Source organism: Mastomys coucha, unplaced genomic scaffold (assembly GCF_008632895.1).
Source record: "Mastomys coucha isolate ucsf_1 unplaced genomic scaffold, UCSF_Mcou_1 pScaffold20, whole genome shotgun sequence".
Lineage (NCBI taxonomy): Eukaryota > Metazoa > Chordata > Mammalia > Rodentia > Muridae > Mastomys > Mastomys coucha.
In genome coordinates this window covers 33,968,459-33,983,274 of record NW_022196903.1, presented here as the reverse complement: position 1 = coordinate 33,983,274, position 14,816 = coordinate 33,968,459, and the positions used below count along the sequence as shown (strand labels likewise).

The 14,816-nt window shown below is 47.2% G+C and overlaps 1 protein-coding gene across 3 annotated transcripts in view; it reads right to left on the bottom strand.

Moving 5' to 3' along the window:
* The window catches only part of Tbxas1 (thromboxane A synthase 1), a 175,031-nt gene extending 172,724 nt beyond the window's left edge, over positions 1–2,307 (bottom strand). The window contains exon 1 of one of the 3 annotated variants that reach the window (XM_031381610.1): positions 2,051–2,307. In XM_031381610.1, coding sequence (XP_031237470.1) covers positions 2,051–2,139 — 89 coding nt within the window. In that variant the 5' untranslated portion in view covers positions 2,140–2,307. The remainder of the gene's footprint in view (positions 1–2,050) is intronic. The other 2 variants (XM_031381609.1, XM_031381607.1) reach the window with 2 other exon arrangements.
* Between the last annotated feature and the right edge of the window lie 12,509 nt (positions 2,308–14,816).

Here is a 14,816-nt window from a genome sequence, read left to right as displayed (position 1 = left end):
TCCTCACTCAGTGTCTTTGAACCTAGTTATTAATAAGGGCCTGGGAGCAGATTACACATGCACAGCTGCCTTGCTGGGTGGCGTGTCCGTGAGTCTCTGCCGAAAGCTGATTGGGAACACCCAGCTATGCAGCTTATCCGGCAAGGCACGGGCCCTTTCCATGATCAGAGCAATGGTAACGTATGCGACCCACTCATTCGCTCATCAAACATTTATTGAGGCCATGCTATACGTCAGGTGCAGAGCTGAGAGTTAAGAATTCAGAAATGAAAAAGACACAGACAGGGAATGTAGGAATGTACATAAGGGGATATTGATGCTGCAGGACCACCTGGAAGACTCAGGTGGCTAAGGCTTTGAGCATCACAGAATATAGCTGATGAAGAAAGTAATATTAATAAGCATTTCTTTTTTTCTTTTTCTTTTCTTTCTTTTTTTTTGAGGTAAGATCTTATATAGTCTGGTTTCGTTAAGGATAATCTTAAACATCTCATCTTCTTGCCTTTACCTCCCTCCCCCAGTTCTGGGATTACATACAGATTAATGTCACTAAACCCTGTGTGCATGGTACCAGGGATCCACCCCAGGGCTTTGTGTATGCAGGCAAGCTCTCTACCACCTGAGCTATAGCCCTAGCCCATAATCACAACATTAATAAAAGATGAGAATACACATAAAGCAAACCACTAAAGACTTTTCTTTTTCGGTATGGGGGTTTAAACCTAGGACTTTGCACACACTACCCATGTGTTCTTCTTGTCCTCCCCACCCACAAGCACGCTTCCCTATGCCTTTAGTAGGAGGAAATTATAGTGGTGGACATCTATTATGCCCCTACTGCATGTCACGTACTTTGTTTTAGATTCCACAGAGACTAAGAATACATTGAAGTGGGTTGTTAGGGTTTGGGGCAAGGGGCTACCCCTTGCTCTTTTTTTCACAAAGTGGCTGGTTCCAATGCCAGATAAGCTCTGCCGAGACAGAAAAGTTCAAAAAAATAATAATAATTAAACCAGTTAAAAACCAAAAGAGCACTGGGCCCAATGCTGGGCTTCAGAGCCAATTTCCAAGAAGTCATTTCATCATCAGAGAACATCAAACGCACATTCCACTTTCAGCTATGCAAATTCCAAAAGAATAATACCTTAAATTTGCATAATGCTTGATGTTTTTCAAAGTGCCTTCCCAGTTATTAATCTACAGGAGGCTTTATTACCATTAGAAACATAAATCGAAACTCTCTTTCAGCTCTATTATTTTTTTTCCACTTTCCCCTAAAACCCAGAGACAGCTAAATCCAGGTGTTTGGGAATCCATGGGTAGCTCCAGGAAATGTAAGGACCCCGCTGGATAGACACAAATGTAGCTCATTGTGAGGTCTTTCCTTCACAGTCATCACTTTTAAAGCCAGCTTTTAAAAAACAAGGTCTGCTGTTGAACTAACAAGCACACGGGGAGCAACACTGTAGCTTAAGTTCAAGATTCCTTCTGGGTCCCCAGCTTCATGGGTGTGGCACCTGGCACCTAATTTGCCACCCATTCCCTTCTACCACATATTAGAAAATTAGGAAATTTATTCTACCACTTTGTCCTTAAACCTGCAGACATCTCTGTCACCAGCAAAGTTAGGTTTCCAAAGAGCTTCCATGTCTTTAACCTGATGTGAGCCAAGAGGCTGAATTCTCTGCAAACCCAACATGAAACGATTTCAAAAACCAAGGTAAGTAGGGTATATCAGGGTTGGAGGAAGCCCTTCTAGCCATCCCTGATGCCTTTCCAATCCGCTTCTTTTTCCATTTCTTTCAGACTTAATTACGTGTAGCGTTCCCAGTCACCAAGTCACCAGCATTTCCTGACACTTAAATCTCATGCATTTTAGCAAAAGATTAACCTGGCTGTTTGCTTTTAATTCCGAAGCTGTGTTAATACTCAACTCCCTCTAGATTAGACAAGAGGAAAAACACACGCCCGCCCGCATACCCCACCTGGCACCACAGGCTCCTGGGCTGACATTTCTAGGGTTACAGTCCCTGTGGTTGGCCGCACTTACCATTTCAGGAGGGCCAAGAGAGCCACGAAGAGAGTCACAGTCACTACGGTACCACTGACTTCGAACTTGAGAAGCCCCAACACTTCCATTTTTCCTCTGAGACGCCAGAGGGGAGGTTCTCAGGAGGCAAGAGGGGGTTGCTCTCCTGCCCTTATAGGAGTCCTAATCTCTATGTAGGCAGTGGAGAGAGAAATCGGCTATCAGCAGCACACCCCATCAAGTGAGTCCCCCCAAAAGCACTCTTTCTTAGAGTGTGCCTTTCTTTATAAAGAGGAAGGAAGCAGAGGGAGAAACAAAGGGTTTCAGGGCAAGGCAATGAATCAGCAACTTTATTTTCTTGATGACTGTGTTGTCAATAAACATTTATGTTAGCTTCCCCAGAAACAGGAGCAGACAGATGGGCTCCTAGTCAACAAGAAGCAAAATGGTTGTAACCATCAATTGCTCCTCAAGTAAGCATTCCTCAGAGAAAGACCTCCTCCAAGATTTGCCTCTCTACACCTTTGTCAATCTGTACTTCAGTGGTGACATAGACCGGGGAATTCTGAATGCCCCATGGAATCTGGGGGGGCAGGTGGAAACCATTGTCTGCTTTGTAGCCAACTACCTCCACGTTCATTGGTTATAGGACGCCAGCTCCTGACTGAGAGGCATGCTCAGAGTATTGGCGCACACCATAGATCTTGCCTCGGGTGAGCGCTCACAGCGTGAGTTGGCGGGTTTGTTGGTTGTGTAAAGGCTCACTCATAGTCGTGTGTGGGTTGACTGTTCTAGCTCTGATCTAATTTGATGAAAGATGTTGGATGATTTTATTTGCTTATTAGTCAGTGTGTTTCATCCTGAAGATAGATAAGAAGGTTGGGTGAGCGAGGAAATACTCACCATGGCGTTGTTCATCCATTCATATGGTGTATATGGGGTCAGCATCTGCCATACTCACAAATGATGCTAGCCCCCAACCCTGGAGAATTTTCTTTGCAGATAGATGAACAGTCTACAAATGAAGAAGTAATTGCTAGCACAGACCAGTGTTCTGAAGGCCCTAAAAATGGAGTTGTGGGGACAGCCTGTGGGATGGCCTGCTAGGAGGTATTGTGGGGAAGACCCTGGAGAGGCAAGCCATCGCTGAGATTTGCCTGTGGAAAAGCAGTTTGTCCTATAGAGAGCTTCAGGACAGCATAAAGAGGACATGAATGGAGGCCTGGTGGTAGGAAAACCTTTCTGCGCTTTCAGTACTACGGTAAGACCCATGATCCTAGAATAGGTAAGGCCCACTGCAGAGGTAGCTGGAGAAAGAGCAGATGTTGTAGAGGCCAGACAGAGCTATAGAGTCCTCACTTTATGTTCTGTCCCACATTTGCATTCATCACAGGTCTCTCAGGCCGTGGCTGAAAGACTCATTGTAAAGAAAAGCAGAGAGGTCACTATAGAGACCGCCACCTTCCTCCAGGGATCTGGAAGCTTGGTCTAGACTGGGGAGATAGAACAGAGCTGATCAGTGGGAATGAGATATTAGAAATGAACACTTCGGAAAATCTAGGTGGATCGATGAGAAAGGACCACCCCTAACTTCCGGACCCCTAGTGTGGTATGGAGACATACAGAGATGGAGAAAGCCGAGGGAAGATGCTCAGGTGTGTGTGAGTAGACTGTCAGGTCAGAATGGAACCTTGGTTAAGAATATAAACCACAACCGTCAGTCCCTGTAACACCAGCTGTGGAGATCCTGATACATGCCAATCATACTAGTCCTCAAGTCTTCAATGTGCTTAAACTCATTCAACCCCCAAGCTCAGGCTTAGCAGAGAAAGCCTGGGGATTAGTCCCATTTTACAGGACAATAAACCAAGGCATGGGTGTGTGCTTTTAAAACCTCCTCATCAGATGGTGATATTTAAATATGGAAGTCATCTACAAAACCGTGGCTATGAATTACCACTGGAGACGAGAGGGTGCAGTTCCCAGCCACTAAGGCCTTTCCCAGTTCTCAGACTGTCCTGCCTTCTCATTCTGGATACCTGTGTTGTAGCCCCAATCCGGTGGCCCACCTGCATTCAGGTGTTCCAGAACTTCTAGACTTTCTCTCCTTGTGTCCCCTCCCATCAGTATCCATTCTGTGATGTCAGCAGGCCTGTGCACTCCCTCTCTCTCTCTCCCTTCCTCTCTCTCCCTCTCTCTCAGATGTGACTGGATTCAGTGTACATGCCAGAGCAATGCTGATGGGAAAAACAACATATATACATGTGTGCATACACACACACACACACACACACACACACACACAGTGCTCCCTAAGGAGTCCAAGGTGAAATAAGCATGAGAAGGGCTGGTCTAAACATTAATCAGTAAGTTTATTTACTGCAGCCCCACTCAGAGCTAAGGAGCTGCTGATATGCCCTGGGAATGTTGAGTGGGATGTGGCCAGCAGCATAGCCCAAGTGCCTGTGACCACAGAACCCTCCTCAGGGGCATTTATTAACATAGCTCAGATGCAGTACTCTAAGAAACTTGCTCTGAGAAATGTTTGTTGATCATGGCGAAGTCTTATTTATAGAGAGAGAAACAGAAACCCAGAAAGGGAGAGGGGCTAGAATAAGGTCCCATAGTTTTGTCATGGTATAAGCTAGCTCGTCCATTCCATCCTGAAAGTGTCTGTTATGTCAGTCACCCTATGGATGAGGTATGCTCACACATGACATATCCCCTCCCCCTGATGCTCACTGCCAATGCTTTGGAATGCACGTAGCCAGCCACAGATATCCAGCTTTCTGAAGGGCTGCTCACTCCCCTAGGGACACTAAGCTCATGTTGTCATCCTTATAACAGTTCTGGAGATCTCCTTAGGTGACCTGCGATCTGTAGAAACTGCAAACGCTATGAAGAGATGGTGTCCTGGTGAGTTTCTGTCAGCTTGACACAAACCTAAACATACCTGGGAAGAGGAATTCTTAATTTTAAAAAATGTCTCCATAGGACCGGCCTATAGGCAAATCGTTAGGGACTTGTCTTGATTAGTGATTGATGTGGGAAGGCCTAGTTAGTTCACTGTGGGTGATGCTGTTCAGATGTTCCTGGGTTCTATAAGAAAGCAGGCTGAACAAGCAAGCCATGGAGAACAAGCCAGCAGGCAACACTCTTCCATGACCTCTGCATCAGCTCCTGCCTCTAGTTCCTGGCCTGACTCCCCTGGATGATGGACTACACCCTGCAAGATGAAATAAACCTTTTCCTCCCCGAGTTCCTTTTGGCTGTGTTGCTTTATCACAGAAATAGAAAATGAAGACAGACCACACCCTTTCTCTGTCTGCTGCTGGACAGAGATAATAACCAAGGACTGAAACAGTAAGCTAGCCAAGATGAAGTGGAAGGGCCAGAAATAAGTGACCTAAAGGATTTTCAGTGAGAAAGTAACATAATTAAGGATTTATTAGAATTTTGAAGTTCATGAAACAATGTAGGGACATTCTGTTGACATATTAAAGCACTGCCCCTAATATATCAATATTTTTTTCCATGTGGGAAAAAGTTCTTATATCCATGACATTTTACCTCCTATGCTGTATTCACATCTACATTTCTGTGATGTGTGTCACTTCTACATCCAGAGCAAGGTTTCAATGGCTCTACTCCATGGTTACTAGGGGAGTCAATTAGCCAACCCTCTCTAGAATGGCATTCACAGTTCCAGTTTTGACTTCAAAGGATCTCTTAGAAGTGGGTTAGCTGGATGAAAAAGCAAGTGTTACCTTCTGTCCAAGCAATATGGATTCCCGGCCCCTGATCCTGAGAGCTGTGTGTGAAGTGGTCCGCATAGCAGGCAACCCTACAGAGCATTTCTCTTGTCTCCACACTCCGTCTCCTTTCCCTCCTACCCTGAGGCAGACATCTCCCCAAAGTTGAGTCAACTGTTTTGACTTAAGTCTTGTGTTTCTTTTTAAAGCTTTTCCTCCATAAATCCCATGGTATTTCCTCCATATTCCCGTGTTTAAGAACTGCATGTGTGAATAAGAGGTGCCTCACTTCTCGATGGAAGGTTCCCAGCTGCTCAGTGCTAAGCTTGGCTGTCTCTGACAGAAAAGCAAGGAAAAGCAAGACAGAGGCAAAAAAGAGCTGAACACTCAGGGAACATTCAATACCAGGCTAGCCCTGAACAAAGGCTCACGGAACCTCCTTAGCACTATGCAAGCACCTCAATAGATCACCGCAGAGGAACCCCGGGAAGAGGTGAGCAACGCTTCCCATTCCTGGGCTCCAAGCTGGAGCAACTGGGAGTCAGTGACGTCAGACCTGTCCCAACCCTGTGTGAAAATCAGACTCTCAATAGATTCTGACTCTAAGCCCATCAGAGTTTCTTTCCTACAAAAGCTAAGATCCAGTCTGGGTCTTGGAATACTGACCCTGTTTGTGTAGTCAGTCCATGGTGAGAGATTTGGTTTTCTGTGCGGTTGGCTTCTTTGGAAGGCAGAGTTGTGCAGTTACATAAAGTAGCCTGCTACACCTCCTTGAAGAAGGCAATAGGACCCCTTGAGAAAACTCAAAACCTCAACTGCCCCCGTTCATTCTTATCTCCTCATTGACCTCTAATACTTTAGAGACACTCTGGCCAGTTTTGGAGAACGCACTGGCAGTTCCTAGGCACTAGGCACCAGAAATAGAGTCTCATCATACAAGAGTCAGGTCTTGCCAACAAAGAATTCATCTTTATGGATGGGCAAGGAGACCCTCATGCCTAAGTTCCATCAGCATTACAGCTTTGGTGACATGAATACACAGAACAGAGAGGGGATAAAAATCAGGGGGAAGGAGACTGGAGAAAGGTTTGAAATCAGTGAGATTGAACATCAAGAGCATTCTGGGGTGTGCCCCACACAGGAACATAGCTGAGACTGAGGCAAAGGCATCAGAAGTTGAGGATGAATGGGGAGGACAGCAAGACCCTCAGGCCAGATCATGCAAGGCACTGTGGGCCAGCCAAGAAGTTTACGCCTCATTCTAGAGTCAGAAATAAGCTGCAACAAGAGGTAAAATTAGGGGGCAACGTGACCACGATCACATTTGCTTCTAGAAATATCCATCATCAGGTAGATAGGATGGTTTATGCCTTTGAGGAATTGTCCAGCCAAGAGGCAGTGGGTCATCAAGTAGGAGACAATGCTCTGAGTGAGTCGGGAGGCATGGAAACTGGTTAGGAGTGTTATCTTTGAGGCACTGGAAAGGCCTAATGGATAATAGTATTCTGTGAGGTGGGTTAGGGGATGAAGGATGGCAAAGGTAATGCCTGACTCTCTAACTTCTCCCCTGCAGCACTCTGAGGACATGAGGGGAGGGGAGGAGTCCAGGGAAGAGCCTAGGTAAGGAAAGGGCAGTGGCTCCAGTGTTTGCAGCCTAAGCACAAGAACATAAAGGACCTCACAGGTCACAAGGCTGAGGAGGAAGGCAGACTTGTAACAGTGAAGAGAAGGACCCGAGGCAAGAGAATGGTTTCCATCTTCAGAGACCTTTGCATGTGGATGGGATGGTGAGCCATTAAAAAAAACAAAAACAAAAACTCAAGCCCCCTGAACACACAGAACCCAGACAGTGTTTGAGAAGTAGCCTGGAGAGAGAACATGAAGATGGCTCAGTTGGTAAGATGCTTGCTGTGTAAACAACAGAATCCAATTTTAATACCCAGAACACACACAAAGGAGCCAGCTGGGGTAGCACAAGCTTACATAAAATCCCAGTGCTGGAATGGTAGAGGCAAGTTGAATCCCTTAGGCCTGCTGAGCAGTCACCGCGTCCTACTGAGAAAGCCCCAGGCCAATGAAAGACCCTGTCTCAAAAACCAAGGTACATGGTATCCCAAGAAACAACATCCAACATTGACTTCTGACTTTCTCTCACACATGTACACATGTGCGTATGCACACACACAAAGCACAGACACATAGGGGGGTGGGACATGCTGCAAGGAAGAACAGAGAAATCTGGTCAAGAGGAGGGTGGATTCTTTGGTTGTTTTTTTGTTTTGTTTTGTTTTGTTTGTTTGTTTGTTTGTTTTCCGAGACAGGGTTTCTCTGTGTCGCGTTGGCTGTCCTGGAACTCACTCTGTAGACCAGGCTGGCCTCGAACTCAGAAATTCACCTGCCTCTGCCTCCCAAGTGCTGAGATTAAAGGCGTGCACCACACAGGAGGGTGTATTCTTGAGAGCACGAAAATCACAGAGAAGTCATATTCAGTGCTGAGGGACACGAACCTTTTTCTTCCTAAATGTCCTCTCACTGTAGCCCCCTAACTCAGATGGCCTTAGGAGCTTACATTATTCCTCCAAATCTCAATTTTTCTCCCCACTTCTCAGAGTTGTGGGGACAGAGATGTGTTCTGTGTAGCTGGCTTAGCAAAACTTCAACACAGCAAGCACTTGATGCAAGCAATCTCTGCCTGTCTTTTCCACAAAACAGAGCGCTGCTGAAAGACATTGACTGCTCAAGTGCAGTGGCTCCCAACATGTTTTTGGATTTGGTATTTGGGTCCTTGTGGCTACCCTCATGATGGCTTTGGGAGTGGTGTGTGTAGAGAGTCAGAGCCAGAGAAAAGTCAGCTTAGAGAGGGCTGAACCAGGTGCCACTGTCTGTGCCTGATGAGGTATGAGGATGTAGCATGCATTTGTAGACTTGTGAAAGACAGCAGCCATCTGTGTGTGTTCCCTGCCTGTGATAAGGGCAGAGCTCTCTCTTTGCTTCGGGGTTGCTATGGAGATATGGACAGGTGCATAAACAGCTTTAAGGTCTATGTCAAATCTTGATTTTGTATTGGTTTGTGAGGGCAGGGACCATATTTTCGATCTCATTGTGCAAGCATACCGCCTGTCTCGCTGCCGTCTCTCCTCCCTGCCTGTCATTAGCATCCTCCGGGCCCACCGCTCTCCAGTCTGTCCTCTTCAGCTCCATTCTCATTCCTGAGTTTCAGACCGATATTTCCAGCTGCCCACTGGGTTCCCCCTGACAACTATCTCACAGATGCTGCCGACTGGAAATATCTAAAACTAGACTCATGGCTGCAGCTTCCATCCCCGCTGCACCTCAGCCATATCCTGTCTCTGTAGCTCCAAGCCAGAAACATGGGCTTACCCTTGACTTTGCCTCTTCCTACACTCCCACCTCTCACCATAAGTGAAGCGCCAATCCCTGTGAGTTCTGCCTACCAAGCCTTCCTCAGTATACCCACAAGTCCCCTCGTTCATCCACTGCAGTTCAGTCCATTGGTTCCTTGGCAGCTGCTCTGTCAGACAGCAGCCTAGACCACAAGAACCCTGATATGATAACTGAACAGGATTCTGATCCCACTGTGCTTGTATTTAGAAAGACATTCATTCCTCCTCCGCCAAGTCTGTGCTCCACGCTCGAGTCTCTTGCTAGTCTGCAAATCTCCCCCTTCTCATTCATTCTCGAAACCATGACTCATTGGATTTGCACAAGGTACTGACTGCCATTGCTTTGTGTGCCTGAAAAAATGTAGAGAATGCTAGGGCCCTGAACTAGGCTGGATCTTGGACTGGGTGTAGGAGAAATGTGGGACAGTAGGTACTTTCCCTCTGAGGAGTTGGGGAACCATTAAAGAGCTTCAAGCAGGGCAGCAGGGAGATACTAGTTAGGGACCAGTTGCATCCTGTCTGGCTACATTATTTAAAATGAAATCTGGCTCATCAGATGAGAGTCTAATACCCACGTGTCAGCATCACACAGGTCCTCCTCTCAGGGAGGCATGGAAGTGACACGATCATTTAGATTTGGACTGGGTCTATCATCTGAAGGCAGTAGACAGTGTTATCAACCACAGGCTGCTCTTGATGTTGCTCTCCAGTTATGGCCAAGCCTGCCTCCTTCACTTCTCCATCTTTCCATCAATATATGTCACCTACGATCTCAGCCTGTGAGCTGTTGGCACGTCCTAAATTGTCAGAGACTCTCTCTTGGCACGTCTCATGGCTGAGTGTGACCACATGTTGACAATGAGACACGCTTTGCCTATGAACATGCAGAGTCAGCAGATGGCTCGACTGCCTTGCGGCAAGTCAGAGAGCTTTCAGCAAGTTAGAGCCGGGAACAGTCGTTTGTCACCTCCCAGTCACTGGGCAAGCCAGGCACGGAGGAAACAGACTGCATGCCTAGAAAGCAGAATGCAGGCTCTACAGAGGTTGACAGCGAGATCGTAGTGTCCCTCCTTATGTTGTCAGCGCGGGAACATCCCACTACAGGGTGAAGAGGGCATCATAACATCTACACAGGGCCAGTGTTCATAGAGCAGAAGATGGGTCATCAGTCAGGAGTGTAGGCAGCAGCTGCCTCCAAGAAAATCATCAGTGCATAGCAGGACCCCGCTGTCCCCAAAGAATGACATGGTTATTAGAATTGGGTCTAGGGGGAAGCACAGGAAGAATAATGTTGTAACAAAGATCTGCTAATCCTTAATAGTGTAAGGAAATAGTTATAAAGTTGCCATTCGCATCATGGTCAAAAAGAAGGCATCCTGTGAGGAGTTTCCACACAGTGTTTGGAGATCCAGGCTCCCTTCATCCCATAAGCTTGTCACTCAACAGATCCTCAGACATCTGTGCTGGGTCATCCATAGCCAACTAGCCGATGGGACGAAAGAGAAGGGGATTCTGGGAGATGGTCTTTTGCAAGTCAGGCCTGGAAGACGTATAGATCTCTACCACTCTGTGCCTTGGCCTGGATTCAGATATGAGGCCACACCTAACTATAGAGGAGGCTGGGAGATGGAGTCAGGCCTAAGAGGAAAAACCATTAGGTTGGAGGATATAGAGCATTCCTGTCCCTGGTAGGGAGCCCATGAGCTACACAGTCAATTCCAGGGACTCTTTGTGAGATGAGCCATCAGAACAGGCTAGCAAGCAAGGCTAAATCTGGCTCGGCAGGTTCTGGAGACAGGCGTGGAGAGGTACTAGCTCCTAAGGGGATGCTATGTCAACCTTCAACTTCCCAACTACCTAGAGCCTCAGCTGAGATCTGGGTTCTGCTTTATCCAACTTCCAGGAGCCTTGCTCCCAGCCTCACAGGGACTCTGGGTCTGTCTGCATGTAATATTCATGTTAGCACACCTCACAGACCCTCTGGGATCTGGGACTGCCTGAACCAAGGCTCAGTTCCCCACACCCTAAGAACAGTGTGAACTGAAAAGGTTTGCTCTAAGGCCGTGGCTGGAGCTCAGTGACAGAGCACTTGCAAGCATAGGCCCTAGGCTTAATCCTCAGTACTATCAGAGAGAGAGAGAGAGAGAGAGAGAGAGAGAGAGAGAGAGAGAGAGAGAGAGAGAGAGAGAAGAGAGAGAGAGAGAGAGAGAGAGAGAGAGAAGGCATCCTAGTTCATGAAGTTATGACAGGCCCTAGATCACCTACACCTCATCCTTCCTTCATAGGCTAGGTTCCTTCCTAAATATCTCTTACTCAAGAGTAGATGCCCCCTCAACAATGGCCCCTAGGACATCCCAGAAAGCAGGGCCTGACCATTTTTTCCCTACCACAGCACCCCAAATCCACACTACCATGGTTACCTCTATATACTTACACTCCAAGCATAAGTTAGGCCTTTAATGAGGATGATATCTGGCCCAGTGTTGTACCCCCAGTGCCAGGAGACGCCTGCTTGTCACTCGGTAACCATTCACAGAATGCTGAATAAGTGAAGGAATGAATGAAATGAACTCTTGTCTATGTTTCAGGTAGCTGCCACCAGGTGGCAGTAGTGCTCTTTAGGATATGAGGGTAGGTGGGAGCACACCAGCAAATTGCAGTATGTTCCCACAATTCAACCAGCGGGGACATTTTCTAGACAATAGCCATCAAGTGACTACTCAAAACTAGGTGTCCTAAGAAAGCTATGATGGGTGAACTTCCAGAAGCAAAGACAGTACCATTGTGTTCTGGAGCCGTTGAAAACTCTCTCCACAGAACATTCTCTAGGTTGCACTATTTAACGCAAAGATCCAAGTGAATCTGTTCTAAACCTGAGAGTTAGAAGCTGCCCATGGCTGTTCTGGACTCACTGTCTCTAGTTCTGCTTGCTTATCTTATCAAGGGTTCCCAAGTAGACCCTTCTGACTGGAGGCAGGGTTCACAAAGAAGGCTAACAAGAGATAAGGCTAGACTCGGGGAGGTGCCAGCAGATGGAGGCCTCTGGATACCAGGCCAAGAAGCATGGAGTCTACCCTGAAGGTGCCAGACTTCTGGTTAAGGTTTATGTGGGCCTGCATGTGTGTGTGTGCATATGTGGGCAGTCAGGTATGCATGTTTTCAAGCACATTCGTGAAAGGAGGTAGAACAGGAGGGAGGGATAGGGAAGGAGAGGTGTTAGGAGAGACACGTCATAAATACCTAGGGGTTGTGGAGAGACTCACAGACAGGAGACCCACACAGCTAGAATCTCATATACAGGGCTGAGGCCATACAAGGGAGACAATGTATGACAGCCATCTTGGGCATGTTCTGGAATGTTCCTTAAATAGAACTGGAAAGGCTGAAAACCAAAAAAGAGTGTCCCAGAAGAAGCCTGGGCTGTTGGATAGAAGAGAACATTACGTCCATGACGAAATCACAGAACTGCTTGTCACAGTTAGTTGAAAAAGACAGGCCTTCCTGGGCTTCATGGGACTTGTAACTTTCTATCGGCTGAAAAACTGTCCTATCTAACTCTGCTCCCAGCCAAAAACTGTGGAGTTAAGTCCCACCGCACCTGAGCACATACAACCCTAAGGGGAAGGCCTCAAGGATTGAAGCTGCAATCGGGAACCAGGGATGGGACTTCTGAGGGACATGGGGAAGATGGAAGCCACTTACTTTTGTGTTTGGTGGACAGAGGGGTCCGATGTGGCCCTGTATGCACAGCACACATTCATGTGTGTGTATTACTCAGCAAGCACATTGGAGGTTCCAGGACAACCCGGGAGTAGACGCTTGTTTGCTGAGACAGGGTTCAAACTCCCCAGGGCTCTCCTGGTTCTGTCTCCCATCCTCTCATAGAAGTGTGGGGATTCTGGATGTATGCACAACTGGGTCCAGCTTTACACAGGTTCTGAGGATTCAAACTCAGGTTGTTGGGCTTGTTCAGCAAGCGCTTTGCCCACTGAGCCATCTCCTCAACCCTGAGGACAGTTATTGTTAAGGGGAGTGTCTGAAGTTCCTAGTCTCTAGTGCACTGGTTCTTCAGCTTGATCTCATGGGACTCCCCTGCAAAGTAATACTTGGGCTGTACAGCAGAGCTTCAGACTCAGTAGGTCTAGACTGAGACCTGAGAATTTGCATTTTAACAACTTCCCAGGGGCTGCTGCTGCTGATCTGGGCTCCTGGTGAGGATGCTGTGTTTCTCAGCCCTTCCTGTCTCCCAGCACTTACAGTTCAAGGGGAGGCATTTTAAAATTCTAAAGTCTGGCCTTACAGTAACTGAATGAAAATCCAGAAAACACCTGGCCTAAGGACTCTTCTCCTCCCCCTCAGATTCCAAAGAACACCTTCTCTTCCCAGGTGGCCTCTCCCCAAGCCCTGGGTGGCCCCTAACTTTTACTGCCACCACACTCCTGGGAACAAGTGTCTTTGACATCTCCCAATAACATTCTACAAAGTTCTGCAGAAACCTAAGAGAGTATCCCTTCCCTCAACACAGTAGTAGAAGATGAGGTAGCATAAGGTGTGTGTGGGATGGGTGTAAATATGGGTCTAAAATCCCACATAATTGCATGATGGAGAGGTGTTGCCAAGGTAAATTAATAAGAAAACAGTTGGGTGATGTTTACCAACAAAATCAGTTTGGGGTGTGTTAACTGCATTTGCTCATTGAAATAAGCTGTCGATTAGAATAATTCATGTCAGAAGATGTGGCCTTCCCCTGTGGAATGGACCACATTATTCCATCTGCTTGGTTAGGCTACCTAGAAATAGGAAAACTGCCAAGGTAAGGTCTGGGAGCCTCGTAGGGATGCTTTGCAAAATCAATCAAGCCCTCTCTCGGCTCACACACACTCTCTCCCTCTGAATCTCTTACAGCCGGAGAACAGTAGTGCAATGTGGATTTGAGGCAGAACTTGGACTGTATCTAGTGTTGAAGGACCTAATGCCATCACCCAACCAAGATACATAGAGTATCCACTGGGTGGCAGGCTGAAGGACAGAGCCAGGGGAGGACCGGAGAACAGGACATCAGACCGAAATGGAGATCACAGGATAGAGCAAGCTTTTGAGGACTTGGGTCAGTGGTGACAATGACAGTCTTTGGAAATGCCTGGGGACCACACAGACACTGTGGTCCAATCAATCAAGTTAGCTGTCCATTCTCATCGAGCATCCCTGACACCAGGTTGCTGGCTCTCTGCCTGAAATCCTCCCTCTCCTCAGAACGCAGTGGTTCCTGCGTTGCTTGGCTTTGGCATCTATGTCATGTTTCTTCAGAGCCCTAAGTCAGTGAGATGCCAGGTTTCTCACTGAAGCTCGGCTGAGTGCTCTGTGCCATCTTGGACTAGGCCATCCACACTTGTTCTCTTGTCTGATGGCAATAACCGTCTCCTGATTCAGGCACAGCTGGGATGAGAGAACACTCTGCAGGTTGTTAACAAGCCAGCCCAGTGATCAAAGTGAAGACAAGGCTAGAAACTGTTACCGCCTTCTGACCTGATAGTGTCCATCATGGCTGCCACTGTGGAGAGAGTAGTCAGAGCCCAGTCAGCCACACTGGTCATCTCTCCAACAACTGTGAGGGAAGAAGAAAGGAAGGGA